At 37.2% G+C, this 27,311-nt stretch overlaps 1 protein-coding gene across 1 annotated transcript; it reads right to left on the bottom strand.

The window, feature by feature from the left end:
* Positions 1–792: 792 nt before the first annotated feature.
* Positions 793–26,184, bottom strand: LOC148103656 (Fc receptor-like protein 5). Its single transcript, XM_087839182.1, has 10 exons — positions 26,154–26,184; positions 25,991–26,035; positions 25,497–25,757; positions 25,173–25,418; positions 10,934–11,200; positions 10,355–10,600; positions 9,769–10,035; positions 8,250–8,408; positions 6,222–6,287; positions 793–815 (listed from the first exon to the last, which is right to left on the bottom strand). Exons 1-10 carry the CDS (start codon positions 26,182–26,184, stop codon positions 793–795), a joined length of 1,611 nt encoding a protein of 536 aa, XP_087695308.1.
* Between the last annotated feature and the right edge of the window lie 1,127 nt (positions 26,185–27,311).

The following is a 27,311-nucleotide window of genomic DNA, read 5'->3' on the forward strand; positions in this document are numbered from 1 at the left end:
TGCAGCAGCTCCTTTCTTTTGAACAGTGTTCATGCACAAGCAAAAAGATTACAAGAAACAAATTCATTCAGTTTCATTTAGAATCCTACATAACAGACAGCATGTGAACTTTATTGGTACTTTACACTTTCGTTATAAACCGTGACACAGATACCTGTGACAAACAGATACAGGCTGCAAGACAAAGACCGAGATCAATTTCATGTTAGGAGTGATAAGAAATATATCAAAGCTAAATGTTTTAATCTATTTTCTTTAACTCTTCTGAATAGCTGCTGCTGCAGTATGACATAAGCCACAGCTTATGTAGCCTGTGCACTTTATAATATTTTATGTAGAGACATGCTCAGTACCAACTTGTGCAGTTATACATACTTCACTGCTTACCATAAATTTGGTTCATCTGTTTCAGAAAACAAAGCAATGCGACACATATACATTTATGGTTGACCACAGTGAGTACCTGCTGTTTAAAAGGAGCTGCAGCAGCTGTTTGGTTTTTTTTTATAACGCCATTCATGCACAAGCAAAAAGAGCAGAAGCAACAAGTGTTTTAAATTAAACATGTAAATAACAGACCAAAGTTTTTGTTAGCATGTGAACTTTATAAGTACTTATTATCAGCCACATCTGACAGCTAGCTATTTCTGAATATACATTAGACATTACATTGAACACACTGACATTCACACCAAACCCAGCAGATGATATACAACTTGTCAAATTGCAATAATATGTGATAAATTTGGATTACTTCATCAACTTCACTTTCACTCAGATGTGATTTTGTCTTCAGTCAGCTCTCTTTTTGTGACCTGTGAGATACACAATTAGTTGTTCATATTACACACCAATGTTAACGTCACAGGGTAGCTACTAAACAACCATGAACCTTTTGCCATTAACCATTATTTTTCTTAATATTATGTTTTGTATTTAATATTTACCACATATCGAGACTTCCGGATAGGCCATGAGAGGGTGAAGACGCGTGTGCCAGCAGCTCCTGCACCTGATTTGATGAAATTGCGATAATCATCAAAGTAATACATTTTTCTCCTACAAAGTAATACAGGGGTTGTGAAGAATTCATTCTTCTCCAAATGCCACGAAAAGAAACAAATCCGAAGCAAGCGGCGACCGAAACGACCGACTTTGGCGTGGCCTCGGCTGAAAATGACGGCATTAAAACCGGCATGCCAGTCATCTCCGCATTTGAGGAGTATACACAAGGTAACAAACAAGTGCTGTCAGCGATTGCTTCTTTGGACACCAAGATCTCTCAAATGAAAGCAGACATTTGTGATACCCTACGCGGGGAAATTGCAACGCTGAGAGCTGAAAATGATGAGGCCATCTCAGCTTTGAGAACCGTAATGGAAAACCATAATGTCCAGCTGAAAGATTTATCAGAATCGGCGACAAATACTTCAAACTCCGTGGTGAAATTAGAAGAAAAAGTCTTTCAAAAACAACTTTCTAACAAAGTGGAACAATTGTCTGAAAAATGCACTGCCTTGGAAGGGCGCTCAAAGAGGAACAATATAAGGATAGCCGGGGTACCTGAAGGCAGAGAAAATGGTCAGTGTGTTAGAGATTTTGTGGCAAAGCTGTTACGAGATCTATTGGACCTGGATGAAACTCCGTTGTTGGACCGAGCACACAGAGACCTGCGAGCGACCCCAGAAGATGAAGCCCCGCCACGACACTTGATTGCGAGGATACATTACTACCACACCATGGAAGAAATACTACGAAAAGTCTCTACCAGAAAGAATCTGAAGCTTGGAGATATTCGCGTTCAGATTTTCCACGATCTACCTCAGGCAGTGGTAAAACGACGTGCTGCGTTTACTCCAGTAAGAAACCTGCTTCGAGACCAACCCGGAGTCAAATATGGACTTCTATACCCCGCTAAATTCAGGGTGACATACAATGGAACGGAGCTGGTGTTTACGGATCCTAACGAAGCACGCCGCTACGGACAAGAAAAATTTGGATCTTAAAAAGGACGGCATAAGGTAGACAAATCAGAGCTCAGCCTCTGGCCTAGTGACACATATTTACTTTGATGTAAAGAGATTATATCTTGTTATGGAGCTACGTTGGATAGAGGAAGTTTTGAGATAAAGTATTTTGGTAAGCTCAGTTTTTGTTATAGCATCCCCCTAGATTTTTTGTTTTCGTTTTTGTTTTTTGTTTTTTGATCTGGGAATGCATGGTTGGGGATGCATCGCTTACGTATTTGTCTTATTTTGTTATGGTTATACATGGGTAGGGCGGTGGGGGGTGAGGGTTGGGGCCCATATCTTGACTGCATAAGTATGGAAAGTACTAGAATTAAGCCGCCTTAATTTATTTAAATGCAAGACAATGGAAATGTAAAGAATGTGGATTTAACCTTTTGTTCATGGAATGCAAAAGGTGTAAATGAGCCTGTTAAGAGAGGCAAAGTGTTATCACACTTGAAATCTCTTAAAGCGGATATTATTTTTTTACAAGAAACTCATCTGAAAAAGGCGGCTCACAATAAACTTAGGTGTAGATGGATTAAACAGGTGTATTATTCAACATTTTCCGCTAAAACTAGAGGGGTAGCGATATTAATTAAGAAAGATACCCCGTTCAAACATACTTCCATCATAGCTGACAAGAATGGTAGATATGTATTAGTGACCGGGGAGCTGCACGCTACTCCGATTATCCTACTGAACATTTATGGGCCTAACCATGATGATCCAGAGTTCTACAGAAAGGTTTTCAGCTTAATTCCGGATATACCTAATGGTAATTTAGTAATTGGAGGTGATTTCAACTTAGTTTTAGACCCATACTAAGATAAATCCCTCTCCAAAAGAACTACACAGTGTAAAGGTAGCAACTTTATCAAAACATACATGAACAATATGAATATCTGTGATGTGTGGAGAACTTTAAATCCATCAGGCAGAGAGTATTCCTTCCGCTCTCCTGCACATAACAGTTATTCAAGGATTGACTACTTTTTGGTGGACGGAAAAATGCTCTCCCTAGTTCGTAATGTAACCTACCACAATATTATTATTTCTGATCATTGCCCTGTCACATGCTCCTTCGCACTTAGTAATCTCACTAAAGCATACAGGAATTGGAGATTCGACCCACAACTACTGAGCGATTTAAAATTTCAACAGTATATAAGTTCTCAGACCTCTTTATTCTTCGATATAAACGATAATGCCGAGACCTCACCGGACATATTATGGGAAACGTTTAAAGCTTATATTAGGGGGTCTATAATATCATATCAAGCTTCACGGAATAAAAATAATAAACTAGAACAGTTAAAATGAGAAAAAATAATCCATGATTTGGACGCTAACAATGCAAAGGCTCCCTCTTTAGATAAGTACAACACTATCTGTGCATTAAAATACAAACTAAACCAGATATTAACTAGCAATATTAATAGAACGTTCATTTTTGTAAGACAGAAGTATTTTGAATTTGGGGATAAACCACACAAGTTGTTAGCTAGACAACTAAAGAAGTTAGAAAATGACAGAAAATTCACAAAATTAGATCATGTAATGGAAACCTGGTTACATCACATAAAGATATTAATGATAACTTTAGACAGTTTTATGAATCTCTTTATACCTCTCATCTAACTGCAGGGCCTAAAGATATGCAGGATTTTTTTTAGATAAGTGTGATTTTCCTGTGTTAGATCAGGCGAATTGCAATATTTTGAATGCCAAGATTACAACTGAAGAAATCATTAAATCTATTGATTTATTAAAAAATGACAAGAGTCCAGGTCCAGATGGGTAAGGGAATGAATTCTACAAACACTTCAAGATTAAACTTGATTAAACCAAACAGGCTTCATACCAGACAGGAGTTCTTTTTATAATCTCAGATGTTTATTTAATATAATTTATTCCCCCAAGGTGCAACAGGACCTACTTGTACTTAGCTTAGATGCCGAAAAGGCATTTGATCATGTGGAGTGGTCCTATCTCTTTGCTGTTTTAGAGAAATTTTAACTGGGACAAGATTTCATTTCTTGGATAAAACTACTCTACAAGAACCCCACAGCCAGAATTCTTACAAATCAAACACTATCAACTCAGTTTAAGCTCAGCAGAGGGACAAGACAGGGATGTGTTCTTAGTCCATTATTGTTTGCTCTGGCTCTGGATCCCCTGGCTCAGACAATTCGAACTCACCCTGATATACATGGTTATGACACAGTATACACTTCTAATACTATATCGCTTTATGCTGACGACATTTTACTATACATAACAAAACCCCAAACTTCCCTCCCAGCAATCCGCTCCGTTATTGACAAATTTAGTACCTTCGCCGGCTACAAGATCAACTGGGGAAAAAGTGAAGTATTGCCCATCAAATTAGAAAGCAAAGAATGGCTTACATCCCTCCCATTTAAAATAACTTACGAAAAAATTACATATTTGGGCATCACAATAACAAAAAGATACAGTTCCCTAAAGAAAGAAAATTTTCTCCTTCTACTGGAGAAGCTAAAAAACAACATCCAGTTTTGGAGGACACTCCCTATCTCATTGATAGGGAGAGTGAACTCAATAAGAATGGTATTTCTCCCGCAGTATTTGCATTTGGTCCAAATCTTCTTGCCCAAATCTTTTTTCAAAAAGTTGGACGCTATCATTATGCCGTTTATATGGAACTACAAAACACATAGAATAAAAAAAGACCACCTATGTAAACACGGATCCCTTGGGGGACTTACACTACCCAATTTCATGCATTACTATTGGGCATCAAATTTAAGAATAATTTCCTCTTTATTGGATGATACAGCGCTACTCCCCCATGGCCTACAGATGGAGCGGGAGGATTGCCTTCCTTATTGTGTTGGTGGAATATTACTCTCTCCTACTCCCTTGACAAACGCACACTATAATTCCAACCCAGTGATTCACACCACCTTGCAAATCTGGAGACAAATAATTAAGCACTTTAAATTGAAAACACTATCAATGTGTATACCTGTTACAGCTAACCCCTCTTTCCTTCCATCTTGTGCAGACGGAGCTTTCAACACGTGGCAAGAATTGGGAATTTGTAAACTAAAAGACTTATACTCAAATGACACCTTCATGTCATTTCAACAATTAAAAGATAGATTTGGATTACCGCATAGCCATTTTTTTTTAGATATCTTCAATTACGAAACTATATCCGTACATATCTGCCGTAGTTTGAAAACATGCCGTCTGACTTTTTGGATAGATGCCTTAGTGACAGACGGGGGTCTGAACAGAGAATTTCACTATTCTACAACTCAATACAGGAGATGAGTACACCTTCAACTTTCTCAATTAAAGAGGAGTGGGAAAAGGAATTTGGGATCCCCCTATCAGAAGATTTTTGGCAGGAGGTCTTATGCAACATAAACACGCCTTTTATTAATTCCCGTCACTGTTTAATTCAATACAAAATTATACACAGGTTACACTACTCAAGGGAAAGACTTCACAAAATGTACCTAGACTGCTCCCCCCTCTGTGAAAAATGTATGATACATTATGGAAATCTGTTACATTGTTTTGCACTTTGTCCAAGGCTTCAGGGTTTTTGGTGTGACATTTTTACTTACTTTTATTTTATTATTATTTATTTTATTATTTTACTCTATTTTTAAGAGTAAGATTGAGCCAAATCCAATAGTAATTATCTTTGGGATCTCCAAAGAAACACAAAATTTACAACACTCTCAAAAAAGGTTTATGTCATATGCATTGATTATTGCAAAGAAACTGATCCTGCAGCTTTGGAAAGGCAAAGAGACCCCTGTATTAAAGACGTGGCTTACAGAACTTACAAATACTCTTCATCTTGAAAAAATAAGATATACCATGAATGATAATGTAAAAGACTTTAAATTAATCTGGCACCCTTTACTTATATACCTTGGGAAAATATAAACTTTACTTTTTTCTGGCAGTCGGGGGATTGGGGCCCATAGTGGTTTTTTTTTTTTTGGTTTTTTTTGTTGTTGTTGTTGTTTATTTGTCTGTTTTGTTAGCTTAGAGAAAAAAGGGGCATACGCTCTATCAATTTGTAACAACCATGATACTTGCTCCTAATAATAAAAGATATTTGATATTCTATAATATTTACCACATATCACATATTACAGATTATCTGAATGCAACATTTAAAGATTTATTAATCAAAGTCAATCTCACCTTTGAGTTCAGTCTCACCCGGGCGTAAGGTGGTGTAAATGGCTCTAGAATATAATGTGTCATCATCTAATGGAGAGATACAGCCGGAGTGAGAGGACAGATGACCACAGCAACATCAGTGATGATGAACAATATTTGCTATTCACTGTAATTATTAGGTCTAATTTAAAATCTTAGGAAAATCTGACAATCAGAAGAAAATAATGTCACTCTTACATCAGAATATTATTTTTCTGCAGTTTCATCTTAATGGAATAATATCAACTGCTCTAAACAGCTTCTTGATTTTTACCCTATATTTCGTTAGTGTAGCTAGTGAATCTTTTGCATTGTTTTTCTTTTCCTAATATCACTTTCAATTAATATTTATAACCCATCATATTTAAATACAGCACTGTCTCACTCGGGGTTAGGGTGCAGTAAATGACAATATCTTGTCATCTAAGCTTTCGCGGATTTATTTTTGAGCAATTTCCATGTTTTTTTGTTTTTTTACAGCACATTGTGTTCTGCGTCTTGACTGGCTGTAGACCATTGTCAATCAATCTCGTGCTTTCTTTCCTGTACAGTACAGCTTGTCATATTTACATAAATCTTCGACCGGTAGCAGTGTGACTCTACAGTGAGGGGTTTTATAGCCTTAAAACATCTATAATAATTGTAAAAAGTAAAGTTGGCTACTTCACGGATTTCACCTGTAGCAGATTATTTTTGGAACTTAACTCACGCGATAAACAAGGGAACACTAAATAACAGAATTAAAACTGTCAATGCCATCAGTGTGCACTGGGGAAAAAAAGTCTAAAATGTCATTAATAATAATTTTAAAAATTAAGACGTTCAAGCGATAGACACATACATTTTGTCCTGTTGTATTGCACCCATCCCTAATTGAACATAGTCATGTTATAGAGTATATAGCACTTTCTCTATATGATAATAATCTCAAAGTGAAGATAGCAAAATTAAAGAGAAATAGCAAAACCAAAATGATAATGAAAATGTTTTGTTGTTGTTTTTTGGTCAATAAGTTGAAAAAGCTTTAAATTGAATCTTACTAAAATAAACAAACTTAACACATATATTACTTAGATCTTACGACTCTGAAGGTTTTTATCTCTATCAGTTACTACAATTACCCATTTTTGCGCATTTATGCTTCTACCATATTAAAGCACAACATAATTTAAATCAGAACAGTAACATGCAATATGTTTTGAAAAAATATCATATATGATATATTTTGACAACAGCATGTTGCCTTATAACAACTTGTGTTAATTTAATTGACCAATCTTCCTTGCACTGCAAGGTTAGACTGCTAAACAATATAGAGTGGGAGGTAAAACTAGCTTTTGTGCCCCTGTTTCCTGTGAAAATATGACAGAATATTAAGAATAGATATATAGATAGATTCCATAATTTATTTCAAGGAAAATAAGTTGTCTGGAGAAACTAACTCCTGTAAAATTGCTACAAACATTTATACTTTATATTCCAGTCAACTGAATCCCTTTTTATTGTCCTAAAATGTTATGATATTTAGTTGACTAAAACTAAAGAATTTAGTTGACTAAATTATACTAAATCAATATTACGTTTTATTTGAATATTTTTATCAAAAGTCTGTTATAATAGGTCAACTAAAACAAGACTAAAATTCTGAGAATTTGGATGTCTAAATTATAACAACTGAATGTTGTTTTATTCACAAGACAAAATAAATTAAACTTAACTAAAAGCTAAATAACAAATTTGCTTTCAGAAATAACACTGACAACAATCTACCAAGGCACTAAAATCACAAACCAAATAATACCATAGCAGGGTCATGTCCTAGGGAACATTATTTACTAAAGGGCTGTGTTTCAGATTTCCATGATCCTGCAGATTTGAAGTAAATGGTTTATATTCTTAAACAGATGTTGGCCTTCCTCACCTGTTTGTGCAGAAGAGGGATGGCCACCAGAAATCACTAAGCAATCTTATTGTTATAAAATAAAAGTTCATATTTTGATGACAGCATACCTGGTGTCAAAGACATTTCTTTCGTGTGACTTCTGATGGTTTGTTGATGTTTATGATGTTGAAACAGTCCTGCCAGTATGAGCAGAATAACCACCAATAAAAGACTTAAACCAGTGCAGAGCACCAGATAGAACTTGAAGTAAGGCACTGTAGGATGACCTGCCAGAAAGATAATTGTACTGTGTATTAGAAATTATTAAAGTAATGTAATCTTTCAGTCAAGTTTCCTGTAGACTCCTGGTGAAACATACAGCAGCAATGATGTTGTAATTCAATCTAAATATTTTTATATTTATTTCATGTAAAAACTCAAATCCTATTCATTACAATTATGTACACCCAATATGATTTAGTCCCCTTTTGGAAGGTGCACACTGTTCCAGATAATTTTCCAAAGATTTGGCTGAGCTGCAGATGATAACTGGAGATGCATACAAAGGTGTAAACAAATCTAAATAAAACTTAACCTAAGTTAATAAAAAAGACAAAACTGGGACTATAGAAGGGGTATAAAAGCAATTTTTAAAAAAAGATGTTGCAGAAAAGATGTCTACAACGACCACATTTAGACTACAAATAGCCTATGCACAGAAGTCCTGTGGATGTCAACACCAGATGTTTAGTAGATGTCGAAAAAAAGATCTTGCCTTGTGTTACAAAACAACTTCTCAGTGGACAAAAACTGGATGTCCAAAAATGACAAATAAAAGTACCACACTGATGTCACTTTGCACAGTGGATATGTTCATGTTTATCTATCTATATATATATATTTGTATTTATATATATCAGTGTTCAGGAGTAACGGAATACATGTACCGCCGTTACGTATTTAAAATACAAAATATGAGTAACTGTATTCCGTTACAGTTACCGTTTAAAAAGGTGATATTCAGAATACAGTTACTTTGTTGAAATAAATGGATTACACAACGTCCTTTCCTGTTTAATATGTTAGGCTATGCCCTATCCTGGTAATTCCATGCCGGTGGAAACCCAAACAAAACACTTTAAGAGGCTCTAATGTCTGTGTTTCAATCTTGCGGCCCATGTCAGCTCTACTTGCGGCATTATGTGTCTGTGAGCGCGAGGAAGGGAGAAAAAGGAGAGTCGAAGATTGCGAGTTATCACCAACGAGAAACCGGAAATGGAAGCATCTAAATATGATAATAACCACTGCAGCCAAAAAGAGTGCCCAAGTGCCTAGTTGTAAGTAAGCTATTAAGACTCGACTGTACACTGTGTTCGTATTTTCCTCCTGTTTTCCACCCTTTCAACTTTTTAGCCAGAGGTCCCTTTACTGCAGTTCAGAGCCGCTGACCTGTTTTAAATACGCGCAGAATAGTTTTCTATACGAGATCGCAGCAAAAAGTGCAGCCTTAACGAATGTCCACCCTACGGTTACACATTTTATATTAAGATTTTAAATAGTTACTGTATGTGATAAACCAAACAGATTTGATGGACTAAATATATAGTAATATGTAATATAACGCATATTTTTTTCCCATGTACATACCAGTTACAGTGATGTTGACAGAGTTGCTTTTTTGTATTTCTTCGTTTTCACACCAGTATTCTCCACTGTCAGTTGAAGGATATGCATTACAAATATTGCAAGATCCAATCAATGTTTCCCAGGTTGAAGCACATGTTCTAACATCTCCATTTATCTTTTTCATCACTCTCCATCCAGTCCGCCCATTTAGCCCTTCACAGCTGATAGTGATAGGTTCTCCTTGAACGAACTGCTGTCTGTTTGGAACAACTTGAGGAAAACCTGAATCTGAGACACAAAATCCAATAAAGACTCTTTTTTTTTTAATTGAATCTCTTCTATTTAAAAAAAATAATAATTTAAAAGACAAGGTTCTTGCACATGTGCTTCTTTTTATTATTGTTTTTAGTTTTTTTGGATAAACACCAATATATACACATTAAGCACTAAAGCTTTCAAATGATAACGATTTATCCATATACAGTTAATTTAGCATCAGCATCAGTCTAACATCACTTTGCACAGGGGATATCTTCATCGTAGACCATACACACTTTGTTAGGAAAATTTTAAATCTTTTTAGTTAGACAATATTGATGCATCTTACCTTCAACACTAAGCCAGCTCTCTGGTGATTCTCCAGCATCAGCAATGCTACATTTGTAAAGTCCTTCATCAGATTTGGATACAGTGGGAGCCATTATGTTTCCTGATGAGCTGCTCCCAATGGAGACGCCATTTTTATAGAATTTTGCAGTGTACCTGGAGTTTGCATCATTTTTTCTACAATGCAAGGTCACATTTTCTCCCTGCGTCACAGGTTGCGCAGGAATCTCCAGGATCACATGACTCTCTAAATCTAAATGGCAGAAAATATGGCAGTTATTTTGTGTAAAAAGGGAATTTTACACAATAGTCATAGTCAACAGTCATGACAGCTCACATAATTTTTAAGTAGACATCTGTGTCAAATATATGCTTTTTCTGGTTATTACAATGCACATGCAGTTTATGTTTGTGTATATATATGTGTGTGTGTGATATTAAAACTACCATGGTACTACAGTACCAAATATGACACTATCTATTGCTGTAAGTGATGTACTGAACAGAATTTTTAAAAAAAATTGTTGATGGACTAAGTATGTCAATTTATAATTTAGGCTTTTTTTTTCTATGTACATACCAGTTACAGTGATGTTGACGGAGTTGCTTTTTTGTATTCCTCGATGTTCACACCAGTATTCTCCACTGTCAGTTGATGGATATCCATTACTAATTTTGCAAGGTCCAGTCGATGTTTCCCAGGTTGAAGCACATGTTCTAACATCTCCATTTATCTTTTTCATCACTCTCCATCCAGTCAGCCTATTTAGCCCTTCACAGCTGATAGTGATAGATTCTGATTGAAAGAACTGCTGCCTGTTTGGAACAACTTGCGGAAAACCTGAATCTGAGACAGAAAATCCAATATAGACTCTTTTTAAAAATATCTAGCAGCAGTAAATCTCTATATATATACATTTTCTGTGCTTAAATAATGAATTGGAGAAAGTGAAGTGGCCTCAGTTAATTTCAAAATAATAATTTCAACAAAATAATTTCAAAGTTAAGGCTGTTGCACATGTGCTCCTTTTTATCATTGGTTTTTGTTCTTCCAACAAACACCAGTGTTTACAAATTAAGCACTTAAGCTTTCAAATGATATGGATTTATATAATTTATAGTCACTGTAATAGTAAATAAACATATGCAAGTGGTTATTTCAGAAGTGTTTTAGAGCTCTATTATAGCTCTATTTTAGCTGGAAAATAACAACTGCAGTAGTTTCAGAAACATAATATTGTTAAAAGATATATAAGATACATATATAAAAAAGATATATAAAATTACACACACACAGTTAAAAATACCCAAAAAAGACTTAAACTTACTATATCCTTGAGAATCACTGGATTCGGCTACTATAACCAGCAGCAACAGAACATTCATCACTGAACAGATTGAGAATAACAGTTTTAATATTTAACATGCTTTTTGTCCATCATTAGTAATAAGTCCTATGCATTTATTAGTGAGCATTTTTACATGTCCAAAATGAGTACATGCAAATATATGGGTGCATTTTGGATATATTAATTTCCCTTGCATGCACTTTCTCTGTTACAGACTCAATATCTTTTTTATAAACAGACAAGATCAGTACTCACAGAGTCTGATGGTGGGAAATCTGACCTCCATGTTGTCTTGGTGCTGACTGCATGAGCATCAGACTGAACTGAGAATACATTCTCTTGTAAGAACTTCCTCTTCCTGTGGTGACTGAGGCCCAACAGGGTTCCATTTCAGTCACATGTGATTGCATCTTCCTGTAGCCTGCTTTATGCCGTTGTATTTATTGAATTTCATGTTTTATCAATTATATATAATCGGGGTGCAACAATACATGTATCGGTATTGAACCGTTCGATACAGTGCTTTCGGTTCGGTATGCATATGTATCAACAATACAATTTTTTTTATTTATTGTATCAACTTTTCTTCTGACGAGGCTGTTTGTGTTGAGAGCTCAGTGGATCTGCGTTCGACTTATCTGCCTAGGCTGCACTATCGAGCAGTGTTGCCAACTTAGCGACTTTGTCGCTATATTTAGCGAGTTTTCAGACCCCCTTAGCGGCTTTTTTTCTAAAAAGCGACTAGCGACAAATCTGGCGACTTTTTCTGGTGTTATTGGAGACTTATTTATGACTTATTTATTTTTGACGTGAAAGCGCATATCGCTCTTACTCTCAACAAGCAGCGGCGCTGCCGTGGGCACTTCGCCCGTGCCAAAGCGCTCACAGGCGAAGGATAGTCCTCCCCCAGCTGCTATCAGGGCAGGAGACGTTCACACCTATGCGTCCAAACTGCAAATGAATCGCGCATGAGCGAAGCCGCTGCTCCCGCACTGACTGTAACGCAGTCAGTTCTTCTTTTACTGTTGTTGCTTTTTTGTGTATCACAAGGTTTAAAACTACTTATAAACACACACTCACACACACAAAGTAACTCCACCAGAGTGCCTATTTCGGGTCACTTTTGTCGGTCCAGCCCTGGATAAAGGAGCAGGGTTGGAATTGTGACATTAAGAAACAATAATTGCTATTTTGTAGTTCTAAATAAATTCCAAATGCATTTAGGACGTTTTTGACTCACTTTATGTCTCTTCCACGATGTTATTTCTCTCTCCAACAACGTAGGTTACAATTACATTAGCATGACCAATTATGCAAATTAGGCAATGATGTCATTTAGCGACTTTTAGGACAGCCAATAGCGATTTTCCTTACTGAGGAGTTGGCAACACTGCTGTTGAGCGCAGATCCACTGAGTGCAGCGCAAGCTAGCGAGACAGAAGTTAAGCTCTCCTTGCAACATGGCAAATTGAACCTCCCCCACCCTCATTCAGATCTGGCGTTTGGAACTATTTTGGTTTTCATGTGACGTATGACCCTGAAGGTAAGCGCGTCATGGACTAAAGTAAAACAGTATGTTGGATGTGCCACGCAATGCTCAATTACATTGGTAGGAACTAGCGCAGTTAGCTCGTTAACGTGTTGACGCCGTCCAGCCCCACTCACGGGGCGATTCGCGGTAGCTTGTTAACGGAGATTTGCCGTGTTGTGGCGTTAATGTCATTTCAACGAGATTAATGCTGACAGCACTAGTGGGAACACAACGAATATGACTGCACATTTACGCCAACATCATCCTAGTGCAAAGACAAGTGGAAGCAGACAAAAACAACAAGCACGCATGCTACAAACTTTACCCGAGTCATTTAGACAGCCGTTAGCACATGATTCTCCTTATGGGGACCTGATATGTTTAATATGCTGCTGAGAATATAGCCCAGATGAAGCGTATAGTATAGCTTTTATTTTGGAAAGAGCCATTTCTCTGTAATAAACTCTCTTTTCCAAAGATGAGTGATTTCTCGATCAGATATATTTATTTTTTTTATTATTTTGTTGTTTCAGCAACATTAAATTTAAAAACTGTACTTTTGAGTTAAAATATATATTTATAATTTTAATAAATGACAAATTAAAAAGGGCATGAACATTTTTTTTTGTATCAAAAAAATATCAAACCGTGACACCAAAGTATCGAACCGAACCGAACCGTGAATTTTGTGTATCGTTGCACCCCTAATAAATATATGTGGTGGCCCCTAGAGACAAAACATGTACAAACTCCAAAACACATTTCTAGCATTAACTGAACTTCCAAAACAGAGCTACCTAGATCACTTAAATTACAAAATTGAAAGCATATGTGTATTGTTTTTGTATTTATACACAAGCACTCATATATATTCAAATAATTTAAAAAAAAAGTTCATTTACCTGTTGCTACTACACACCACATCTGGTTGTTGGTACTTCCTGACTTGTGTAGCCACTAGGTAACAAAAGCCTCAACACTGCGCCTCGCATCCTGGAGCACTTCTGTTGTCTTTTGTATGTGCTTCGGAGTTTGTACATGCTGTGTCTCTAGGGGCCACCGTAAATATACTTTTATTTATTCACTCCACATAAAATGTAATAAATAAATCATATAATACAAAAACCAACTATTCACATTTCAACTTTTAACTATTTAAATTTTCGGCTTTTTCCTTTTAAACAAATTTAAAGTGAAACAACACAAAACACTGCAAACCACAACACAAATAAATATAAATTAAAATATGAAAACAAAAAGAAGATGCATATTGTCTGTCATATGGGCCTGCATGAATAAACTTTTTGAATCCTTTATCATCTGCAATAGGGCTGGGCTATATCATACCGTTCACGGTAATACCGGTGTAATGTTGGGCAACGATAAGAAAATGAAATATCGCGATAGAATATGGGTAAAACATGCATGTGCAGTGCCTTTGTTTACATACGCACATGGCGGCAACGCAGAATGAGAAGGGCGAAAGTGGATCGTTGAATAAAACAGATGAACCACAATTGGTTTGTAAAAATGCTGAAACTTCAGTGGTGTGGAACTGGTTTAGCTTTCGTCCGTCAGATACACAACAAAGCACTATTTTTGGTAGCGCATGCTAGCGGGCTGTCGTTATTACCGTGTTCTCTAGAAATACGGCACACTTAAAATCAATCCTTTGATTTTTCTGAAAATCGACAGTGCCCCTTTAATCCCGTGTGCCTTATGTATGAATTCTGGTTGTGTTTACTGACCTCGAAACGATTTTATGTACACGGCGCTCGAAAATCTGTCAAATGTTTCAGTACGACTTTGCTAAGCTACGAAGCCGCACCGTTTGATGGATTGTCGGAGCATTACGGCTACCATAGGCAGGCGCCTCGCGGAGTGATACGCACTGTGCTTCAACATAATATTACCATATTGTGTGTGTATAACCTCTTTTTAGTTTTTCTGGATATTATACATGGTTATGCTGAGGATATGTCGGCCAGTTTCCACTGGAAATGCCTTTTGGTTAAACTGTCAGCAAGGAATTTGCATTTGCACTGTAAATTTTGTTATATAACTTTAATGCACTTAAAAAAGCTGCTTGTGTAAGTGAAAATACATTGATATTATTTTTTTTGCACTAATAAAGTTGTGGAGTTGTAAAGTATTTTGTCTAGTGTCAATTATATCATCAGTTATATCGTTACAACAATTTTTCAAATGTATATCGTGATAAATATTTTTGGTATGGTAATCATCCGCAACTGAAAATAGTTGTGGATGATTACTATACCTTTCTTTTTTTTTTTTTTTCTTTTTTTTTTTTTCCTTTTTCTTTTTGCCTGTCCCGTTTGGCTCTTTTGCCATCAGAATTATTGTCTAAAGGCGAAGAAAGATGCCCAACGGATTTTCTTTACCAAATTGACCATCCCAGCTTTGCCGTAATGGTCCATTTGATTCACCTTTTATTCTTTATTTTATTTTCACTTGCTGAATACGGGACAGACTTGACTGGGGGAAAGAAAAGGGAGAAAGAAAGAGGGAAAGAAAAACAGTTGAGAAGAGGGACGGGGGAGAAGGGCAAAAAACAAAAACCAACAGAATAAGCAGAAAAAAAAAATACATATATCGATCACCTGGATCACCTGTTGAGAAAGAAAAAAGAAAACAAGCAGAAGAAAACGAGAGTAATACAATAAACAACATCACAATGATATATGGGAATATGACAGTAAATACTAAATATTAAACATTATTGTGCAGCACGTAAGATCGACAGCACAGTGTGCATTGAGGTAGGAGCCAAAAAGGGTGTAGTTTGTGTGTGTGATCACCCGTGTGTACACCTGTGAGCATGGACGCGCTTGTTTTCTTAAAAGGTTCCCTCATGTAATGATCTGCTAGAGGGTGTGGGGGGCCACTGCCCCGTCCTCCAGGGCATGAAGCAGGTATGGAGGAGATCAAAACTCCAGACATCCAGAGGCCCCCAGAACACAAGAGACCAAGGAAGATTACTATACCTTTCTAATGTGACGTTGTTGTTAGTGATGTTCGATTCGTGAATGAATCGTTCAATACTCGAGAATCACTTTACTGACTCGTGAATAATGATTCACAAGCCCAACTGACTGAATATATCTAGCTTAAAATTAAAATTGTGTGGGGGGGAAAACAACAGCCAGTTTCTTAACAAAAGCATTTCTGCTCTGAACTGGAAGAAAAAACCCTGAGTAAAAGCTCACATCAAGAAAATAGCTCCTCGGTTCATAGTAGCATCGCTCTGCTAACATGCTAACAGCACATTTGAGCTACTCACCCCCTCCGTCCTGTGCTGAATCATAGAGCGAACAAATCACTCACTCACTCACTCACCCCCTCCCTCCTGGCTCACGGCTTCTTCTTCTTCTTGGTTGGCAACCAATATTAACACGCATTACCGGCACCTGGCTCACAGCTAAGTGGACATTTAGATGAGAAAATATATATTTGACACATTTAAGGAAAATACTAATAAAATAAAAATAAACAAAATAAATGTTTATTAAGCAATTTTGATAGGAAATTGCTTAATTTTAGAAATGTTTTGCTCTTTTTTGCTCTATAAAATAGTTTTTTTTAGAATCATTCATCTTAGCAGTAGGATTTACATGAAAAGAGAAACAAATTAAGTTTGAGTGAAAATGTACATTTTTTGCACTCTCTGGTCAACTGACTCAGTGACTCAAATGACTCAAAAAACCCGATTCAGTAAAAAGAATCAAATTTACCATCACTAGTGGGCTGGCTCAAACTAACAGAAGGTTAACTACTAAATGAACAGTATATAAACTTATATAAACTTACAAACACCTGTGTCAGAACTCAAATAGAATTGTCCTATGAACTTTGGGGCCTTTTATAAATTTATTGTGTCTTTCCCAGCTGCTAAACCTGTAAGGACAGTGTCAATCTTGTTTAGACTGTCTTTTGTTTCTTTTTGATACCACTACATGCCAATAATTCACAACACTGAAAGCACAGAGAAGTTTAGTGAGTTACTTAGTTACCTGAAATAACATCATAATGTCCTTGTGGAAAACCTTAGATTATGGCATTCATGATAATGTGACAACTACCAATTATGTGACCACTGCAGACTATACACAAAGCATTGCTAATAGGGCAACACCCAACCATCCAAGAGATTTCTGCCCTACTACAGTGCAAAACTGCTTGAACAACAAACAACAAAGAGCCCAAGGATGTTCACCCACCCTCCAAGCTTTACAGAAAACCATTGTGGAAAAAAACTTAATCCACTGAAGCACCACCCTGCAATGCGCAGAACCCAATGATCCTCTGATAACTCCAGGTGGCAGACACCACATAAGTCGCATGTTCAGGCCCCAGCGGGTGTGACCTGATCAACACTCTATAAAAACATCTTAACACCTTTTCTCATTAACAAGACACAGCACACTAGTTGACATTAACTTCCTGGAGAAGCCACAAAAAAAGCCACAATTTTGCTTGGGCTGGGAACTCAAGGTTTGCCATCTGTTCTCTGTTTTCTTCCCGTGGGCTGATGGATTACCTTTATTAAGTTCAGTATCCCTTTAGGGAAGGAAGGAAGTAATGTGGGTATATACCACTCTTTATTGGCCAACTTGACATTTTATTAAGCAACAGTTTAATACTGAATAACAGTAGATTTTAGTTTTGTTTAATGTGAGCAATCGCTGTTAAAGCAAAATTTCTTAAAGCCAGATCCGTCATGGCTGTTCTCACTGTAATGACTGCAGAGTAAAAACCAACAGCCAATAGCTTTACCAACAGCTAGATAAGTATGTAAAAACAAGCTGAGCCAGACACCCACAGACGAGTTTTAAAGAGAAGAAGATGTGGTATTTTCCTGTTGCACTGAAGAATTAACGGGTGTCCAAATTCATGGGCTGTATTCTCCTGAGGCCACATTTGTAGACCGATTACGTCGTTGTGTCGCTGTGTCCAGATTCGCAGACTCCTCCAAATCCAGCTGGCAAAGGTATCATCCTTTTTCCTGAATTTGGTCGGGTGTATCCTTTGTGGCCCACCATATCCCAGAATTCATAGTGCTGCCCAGACAATTCCAGTTATCAACAATGGCTGCCGCTACTAAGTTTTAATATTACTCTTATTACTCTCTCTGTGTTTCTGGTAAATAAACTCTTAAGATATTTTTAGGCGAGAATGTAGTTGTTTAAACTTCACATATCTGCTCGGTTTATCAAGACATCACATATTTGCAAAAGTGCTCCGATGTTTTCGGCGATATCTGTTACCCACCAGCTCGATAGGTAGCCAGGGCGGTGACGCAAAACTGAAGTCCACTTTCAAAGCCGCTTACTTCCGGCCTTCGGAGGTCCCGACAGACATAGACCGCAAAGGCCGGGGCCTCAGGAGGATGCAGCCTATGAATTTGGACACCCACTTAGTTAACTCTGCTAATCATCTGCAGCAATGTCAGCAGTAAACACTAGAAGCCAACATACCAGAAGCTTCATCATTATGTGATGATCTGTGGTCATCAAGTGAACAGTATGTTGTTGTTTTTATTTCTTCCTCAAACACATATTTTGAGTTAAAGCCACTTTGTTCATGAATGGACAATAAAAAGCACAAACTGGATTTATTTTATTATAAAATATTTATAATCATGCATTAAGTTTGAAGTAAGTGCAACTCATTTAAATATAGCATAATCTAAAATCTTACCATTTTCTATTTCAGAACAGTAAATTGATTATTTTATGCTCAGTGAACTCATTCACAGACCTTGACTTGTTTTTTTTTTTCATCTTAAGCATGTTCACACAAATATTTCTGTCCCATCATGCTTTGCAGGAATGTCTTTTTTCACTAGAAACAGTCTCCTTAGTGGAACAAGGTACAGTGTCAGCATATTAAAGTATGGTGGACCACAAGAGCCACACGCATCGAAAAAGATGCGTGACAACTAAGAATTCTGTGCTTAAGTAATTAATTGTAGAATAAATTATGCATTTGTCAATCCTTTTTGCTAACATGTTGTCATATCTGTGTCGGGCAGAGTGTAAATCCTGAGGCTGAACGGCCTTTGTACAAGCACACACGCTTCTTAGCAGGGCAAAGCTATGAGCTGATTTTGTCTCTGTCATTCTGCAATTCATCTCATGTAAACAATAATGTGATAACGTGGCGCACAGCATGAGGTGAAAAAAGGCACACACCTTTGACGTTGCGTGACAAACTCTGTATTCCTCGTCCACACATAGTCTTAAAAAAAACTGAGTTTCGGTGGTTCGATGCGCCGTTTATGTGTGGATGAAAGGCCCAAACGCATAGAAACAGTTGCGTTTTCAAAAATACACTTGTAGGTGTGGACGTAGCATAAAAGAGTTAGTAGTTTATTTTATTACTACCTTTAATTTATTGCAGATTACTTGTATTTGCTTAATTGTTTACTAAATGTTTGAGGCGTGAAATAAACCACAATGTGGCTGGAGGATATGTTTGTGCGCGCGGGGGGCCTAGCAAAAAAACGTTAGGGAACCACTGATCTAATTGAACATACGCAAGACATAACAATTTATAGACATGCACACTATACCTATCTAAAGTAACCCGTGTTACTTTTTCACTCATGAAAACAAGTAACACGTGAGTGTGCTGTTTAACGCTCCTCCTTCATCAACTATTTCTCTCTGCACCCTGCAAAGCACACAGGAAGTACAGAACAAATATAAATACAAGACCTTATGACTAAATCAAAAACAATAGAAATGGATTGCAGTGGTGTTGTGTTAAAGTGTTAAATTGCAGTGTTAAAGCTTCAAATACAAACATCACCCAGCAGTTTCTGAGTAAGTGTGTTTTGGGTTAATCTCGTTTATTTAACAGCAGCATTTTTCCATATACAGCTCACATGATTAGAAGCTCTTGATGTACTCTTAGTTAAAGAGCACTGGCATGTCGCAGCATGTTTTTACAGAGCTGACCAGCATTCGGGTGATTTAGTTTTATGGACTTGAATTTGGATGTCTACAACCAGTGTTTCCAAAGTAACACAAAACGATTTAATCACAACAGCACTGACTTTTACAGAGAGAAGGGAAGGCACTTTAATCAATGGTGTTCTGTATATAAGGGTTGGATTAGTGCAAGAGCACTTACTGGTGGAGCAGTTTAAGAGCACTGTGCCTGAAATCAATTCACATATGTATACAGTGGCTTGCAAAAGTATTCGGCCCCTTGAACTTTTCCACATTTTGTCACATTACAGCCACAAACATGAATCAATTTTATTGGAATTCCACATGAAAGACCAACACAAAGTTGTGTACACGTGAGAAGTGGAACGAAAATCATACATGATTCCAAACATTTTTTACAAATAAATAACTGCAAAGTGGGGTGTGGTAATTATTCAGTGCAGTCAGTTGCCTGATGAGTGCTAATGACTAAATAGAGTGCACCTGTGTGTAATCTAATGTCAGTAAATACAGCTGCTCTGTGACGGCCTCAGAGGTTGTCTAAAAGAATATTGGGAGCAACAACACCATGAAGTCCAAAGAACACACCAGACAGGTCAGGGATAAAGTTATTGAGAAATTTAAAGCACGCTTAGGCTACAAAAAGATTTCCCAAGCCTTGAACATCCCACGGAGCACTGTTCAAGCGATCATTCAGAAATGGAAGGAGTACGGCACAACTGTAAACCTACCAAGACAAGGCCGGCCACCTAAACTCACAGGCTGAACAAGGAGAGCGCTGATCAGAAATGCAGCCAAGAGGCCCATGGTGACTCTGGACGAGCTGCAGAGATCTACAGCTCAGGTGGGGGAATCTGTCCATAGGACAACTATTAGTCGTGCACTGCACAAAGTTGGCCTTTATGGAAGAGTGGCAAGAAGAAAGCCACTGTTAACAGAAAACCATAAGAAGTCCCGTTTGCAGTTTGCCACAAGCCATGTGGGGGACACAGCAAACATGTGGAAGAAGGTGCTCTGGTCAGATGAGACCAAAATGCAAAACACTATGTGTGGCGGAAAACTGACACTGCACATCACTCTGAACACACCATCCCCACATCATCCCCACTTTCAAATATGGTGGTGGCAGCATCATGCTCTGGGGGTGCTTCTCTTCAGCAGGGACAAGGAAGCTGGTCAGAGTTGATGGGAAGATGGATGGAGCCAAATACAGGGCAATCTTGGAAGAAAACCTCTTGGAGTCTGCAAAAGACTTGAGACTGGGGCGGAGGTTCACCTTCCAGCAGGACAACGACCCTAAACATAAAGCCAGGGCAACAATGGAACGGTTTAAAACAAAACATATCCATGTGTTAGAACGGCCCAGTCAAAGTCCAGATCTAAATCCAATCGAGAATCTGTGGCAAGATCTGAAAACTGCTGTTCACAAACGCTGTCCATCTAATCTGACTGAGCTGGAGCTGTTTTGCAAAGAAGAATGGGCAAAGATTTCAGTTTCTAGATGTGCAAAGCTGGTAGAGACAAACCCTAAAAGACTGGAAGCTGTAATTGCAGCAAAAGGTGGTTCTACAAAGTATTGACTCAGGGGGCTGAATAATTACGCACACCCCACTTTGCAGTTATTTATTTGTAAAAAATGTTTGGAATCATGTATGATTTTCATTCCACTTCTCACGTGTACACCACTTTGTGTTTGTCTTTCATGTGGAATTCCAATAAAATTGATCCATGTTTGTTGCTGTAATGTGACAAAATGTGGAAAAGTTCAAGGGGGCCGAATACTTTTGCAAGCCACTGTGTGTGTGTGTGTGTGTGTGTGTGTATGTATCCACTTTACAAATAAATGCTGCATAGTGAGACCTCTTATGTCATTTGATATGGCCAAATGGATTTGGACTCACTAAAAAAGTGAAATGAGTAATGGGTCCAGAGGTGGGCCCATTTTACAAACACTCTTTAAATGCTTGTAACTTCATTGCCATTTGAGCCAGACAGAAAATACAAATGTTTCTTGAAAGACCAGAGTTGTTTTAGTTATTATTTCACAAAATATAAAATAAATACATTAGGCCTTGCATAACCTTAGTCCATGTAGGGTTAGGCCACTTTACAGGGCATCTACAATATAACACAGACATCATAACAATCAGATGATCAGGATAATGGCTTATCACCACTCTAAGGTGATAAGTAGTGAAACAGGCTGTCCATCTCTGAACTGCTGCCTATTTGCTTCTGGTCTTTCTGATGAGCAGCAGGATCATGGGTGTTGGACTGGATTTGCTGCAGTTTCTCCGTTTTTCCCGTTCCAGGCAATTTCTCTTGATGCAAAGTACAATCTTACTGGTGTATCCATAACCATGGCTTACTGCACACAAAGAGATGGAATTAGTTATAACATATACTCAGTTGTGGTGCCTACAGAAGAGGAACTAGCATCTTTAAGTGGCAGGCAATTTCAAATGCAGCGTTTCTATCAGCCCAGCAAGCACACAAACTGTTTTTGTGGTTTTTTTTATCAAATGTAACGAGGAGCTACTTTTTGCCTTATTTTTAATACATTTCCAAGCCTGTACTTTTAGAATTTTACTTCAGTAAAATAAGTTACCAAAGTTAAAAGTACTTTTTGAAAAGTACTGTCCACTCTTTAGTATTCATCACATATTATCTGCAATATAACAGACTGCTTCAGTCTTACCTCTGATACAGAATAAAAAGCGTCATCTGCCACAAGTTGATAGACATGTGACGAAGTTCTTCTTGCAGTGGACGTTTCTGGTTCTGTTTTGACAACAGAATTAAATCAGTCGATAGCAACAATTTCTTCTCAATAAAACACTTATATTGCCTTACATTATTATAATAGTGGTTGATCTAAATACAAATGGCTTATAACAAGTCAAACCTTCATCTACTACAGCGTACTCCTGTTCTACGAGGTAGTAACAGGCTCCAGAAGACAATCCATCTTCATCTAAAGGAGACATAGAGTGAGAGTAAAGTGAGGATATCAATATGTTGAAAACAATGAAGTCAAATTTGACATTTTCGAAATGCCTAATATACATATAATGCAATACCTGCAGTTTTATACATTTTTATGCTACATTGTTTTTGTCATTTCCAAATGAGTAAGATGATTGAATATTGATTAGATCATGTTCCTATTCTTGTTTTGTTTAATTTATAGTTTATTCTAAACTTAATACAAAATTTCAATGCAAAACTTTTAGTTTTGAGCTGTACAAAGCAAAGTCACGCCTCTCACTCTAGATGAGCGTCTAAAAGACATGCTTGAACCGTATTAGCACTGTGGTTTTTATTTGAAGCACAAGTCCAAGAAACTCATGTTCTCACGATGGCCTACACATTTAGCAATAACAGATACACATCACAAGAAAGGGTAATACCAGACAAACAAGTCTTGTTTGACTTCATAGATCAAATTTGCGATAAAAGTTATATCAACTTAAATTCTGCTAGTGTAAACTTAACAATAAGTTATTTTTAACAGGAGACAACTATAATTTACATGACAGTACCTGTTTTTTTCCTGTTTTTATTTACAGTAGCGTATGTTGCTTTGCTTGCATTAGGTGCACTGGCCTCTGTGATTAAAAAAACAACAGCATAAAACATCAAAAAACAATAATAGTCTTATAAATAGTCTAAACAGAGTTTCTTTTTATGTCAGGACATTTAGCTTCTGTTTTTCCACAATTAAAAATCTTATAATGTATATTACTTTAACCAAGTCTTTATTTCATGTTGGTCAAAAGGACACAAGTTTTTATTTATTATTACAATAACAATACGATAAATAGTTCTTGTCTTTCCTGTGTGGTGCCTGTTAACGCTTGGTTTTAAAGTACTTTATAGGTTCCAAAAGAGAGTAAGTTAAGTTATTTTAGCATTGTTAAGTCTTTTGCAGGATGCCATACACATGGGTAATTAAACAGTGTTTGTTTTCTGACCTGTTTGATGCTCTGTTGAATCTGAAGTACGCACCTTAGTTGACAGATAGAGCAGTGCTATAGTACAAGGAAGAAAAAAAACGTCACCAGTGAACAACATGGAAAAAATAAAGGTATTTTTAAAACTTTAGACAACAACAGTGCTATGAAAAAGTCATGAGCCACTGCTATTACTTTCTGTTTTGCTAAAAGAATTTGGAAACAGTTGAGGCAATTTACTTAAATGTGTAAAAACATACATGGAAATGTAGCGTTAAAGACAAAAAAAGAGTGTGTTTAAAAGTCGACATTTAGTATAAGCACCTTTATTCTTGAACACAGTCTAAAGTTTCTTAGGAAAGCTTCTTTGTAATTTATTTAAGTAGTCTTCAGAAATAGTTCTGAAGACTAACTGAAGAGACAGATTAATCTTTCAGGTCTTTGTTGGATCTTATCAGGATTCTTCAGGACATGACTTTCAAGTACTTTCCTTTTGCCGTTGATCTGGACTTTTCCAAAGTACTGTATGCCTTTTGAGAATTTCAAAACAGCAAAACAATGAGCACAAAATTCTACATGAAATATAATATTTGTTAGTTTCTTTACCTCTGTCCCAGTAATCTTTCCCAAAGTGATGCAGTGCCCCCACCACCAACACAACACTCAATAAAACAGTGACAATAATCCAAGGTGTGGCAGGATGGCTTTCATTTTCGGAGCTATCTGTAAATATATTAAAATATATTTGTAAATATGAATAAAGTCGTTTAATTTATCTTTTGAAAAAATTGGAAAAAAAAGCAAAAATAAAAAGGTCAAACAGGAAGATGAAAATCAGTCAGAAGATATGTGAAAGTTTAGTACACCTGTTCCATTTGCTTAAAGTGTACTTTTAACACTGCACACTGGAAATTCCACAGTATTTCAAAAAGCTACAGATTTGAATGACGGCAGTCAAATGTATCTATGGAATTAATTTTAAAACGTTGTTGTTTCTCACCTGTGTTCTGACCTGTGACATTCAGCCAGCTCACTGGTGACTCTCCAGCTCCTGAAATGCTGCATTTGTAAAGTCCTTCATGAGAATATAAAACTCTGCCGATGGTCATGTTTCCTGTGGAGCTCTTCCAGATGTGACGTCCATCTTTGTAGAAATCAGCTGTGAAGTTGGAGGAAGTTGTCTTGTTCCTGCAGCTCAGAGTCACAGCTTCTCCCTCCATCACAGGAACAGCAGGACTCTCCAGGATCACAGAACCAGCTGAAAACCAACATGTATAAATCTATTCAATGATGTGTTTGATTATGACAGCATATTGCTTACTAAATGGAAACTTACCAGTAACAGTGATGTTGATAATGTTGCTTTTCTCCCCTCCTCCAGTCTCACATATGAACTCTCCACCTTCTTCTGTATAAACATTTTTTATAGAGCAGGACAATCCTGTTGCTGTTTTCTCATTAGTGTAGCTGCATGATTTCATTTTCCCTCTCAACTTATGTACAATATTATAATGAGAGATGCCCTCACAGTAAAAAGTTACTTGCTCATATTCAAAGAACTGTGATCTGTTTGGAACAACACGAAGAAAAACTGCACCTGAGACAAGGAAAAGGAGAAATTCAGTTCGGTTTTCTTGTAAATGTTGTCAAACTATACAGAACAAAATAACAACAGATAAAAATAACGGCAAATATGTATCAAATTTACATTGATTAAATATACATGAGGGATGGACACATGTCCTACATCTAATTTCTAAATGATCTACTTCTCCATCAAACAATTGCAAAAAAAATACTGATATCAGTGAGCAGGTAGCTGGGACTCACCAACGTTGTCATCATGTGCACACAGCAGGATCTTGACAGTTATCACTGAAGAGAATTAAAGAGCAATCTATTAAAATAAATACTTTATTATGATCTTAATAATTACTGACATTTTTAACCTTTATATAGCTGAGTTTTATTGTGGATGTAAGACCGTACTCACACAGCTTGATGCAGGCAGCTCTGAACACCATGATGTCGGGCTGCAGACTGAATACTAAAGTGTGAAACCTGAGAGCAGGGGCGTCTTCCTGTTTGTCTTCCTGTTCCTAAAGCAGTTTTACTACCACTACCACAACTACTTTCTACTATTTCTTTTACAACTCAATGCTAATTAATGTAATCATTTAACTTTACTAAAGTAGTTTCCAAAGTAACCAAGTTGATCTTGTGTCAGTTTAAGCTTCAGTGTTTCAGTTTCCTATCTGTGGGTGGAGCAAGGAACTGCTTCAGTGTCTGAAAAATGTTAGCCATTCAACAAATGTGTAAAAGCACTTTAGAGAAATAGGAGACTTAACACTCCTGAAGATAAAGTGATTATGTCATTCAAATGTATCAGCAGTGTTGGGAAGGTTACTTTTAAAATGTATTCCATTACAGAATACATGCCCCAAAATGTATTCTGTAACGTATTCCGTTATGTTACCCAATGAGAGTAACGTATTCTGAATACTTTGGATTACTTAATATATTATCATGCTGTTTACAACTACATGAATGTACTATTGCTGTGATTTATTACTGTTACTGAAGGTCCGCGGCTCTGAACCGTAGTAAAGGGACCTCTGGCTAATACGGTGGGTTCTGTGTCGGGCTCGTAGCCGAAAACTAGCTTTACTTTGTTGTCTGGGTCAACTTTGCTAGCAGAGACAGAGAGAGGTGTTGAAAGGCTGCTCCAACAGAACTTATTGTTTTTGGAGGAAAACACGAACACAGTGTACAGTCGAGTCTTAATAGCTTACTTACAACTGGGCTCGTCAGGCACTCTTCTTGGCTGCAGTGGTTATTATTATATTTACATGCTTCCAGCTCCCGTTTCTGCTCGATGACAGCTCGTACTTTTCCTTTCTCTCCCTCCCTCACTCACAGACACATAACGGGTATGGCAGTCCATTCTCCCTGCAGCACGGACTACACTGCCCATGATGCTACATTCTTTAGAGCTATACCGGTAGCATTCTGCCTATTAGCTTAGCACAACAACAACAAAAAGGCCTCTCTCACCCAGGAAACACGCAGAGCGAGAGTGTCACCCTGTAACCATGGCAACCGTAACGCTGCCACCTGGAACAACAGAACGTAGCTGTCAAACAAAACCCAG

This window comes from Neolamprologus brichardi, chromosome 3 (genome assembly GCF_056152115.1).
Source record: "Neolamprologus brichardi isolate AB-2024 chromosome 3, ASM5615211v1, whole genome shotgun sequence".
Classification (NCBI taxonomy): Eukaryota; Metazoa; Chordata; class Actinopteri; order Cichliformes; family Cichlidae; genus Neolamprologus; species Neolamprologus brichardi.

Excerpts from the sequence above, each read along its gene's own strand:
- LOC148103656 (XM_087839182.1), bottom strand. The coding sequence starts at position 26,184 with ATGGTGTTCAGAGCTGCCTGCATCAAGCTGT. Across the intron at positions 25,758-25,990 it reads TGCACATGATGACAACGTTG|GTGCAGTTTTTCTTCGTGTT; the intron begins GTGAGTCCCAGC and ends TCCTTGTCTCAG. Across the intron at positions 816-6,221 it reads GGGTGAGACTGAACTCAAAG|GTCACAAAAAGAGAGCTGAC; the intron begins GTGAGATTGACT and ends TGTATCTCACAG.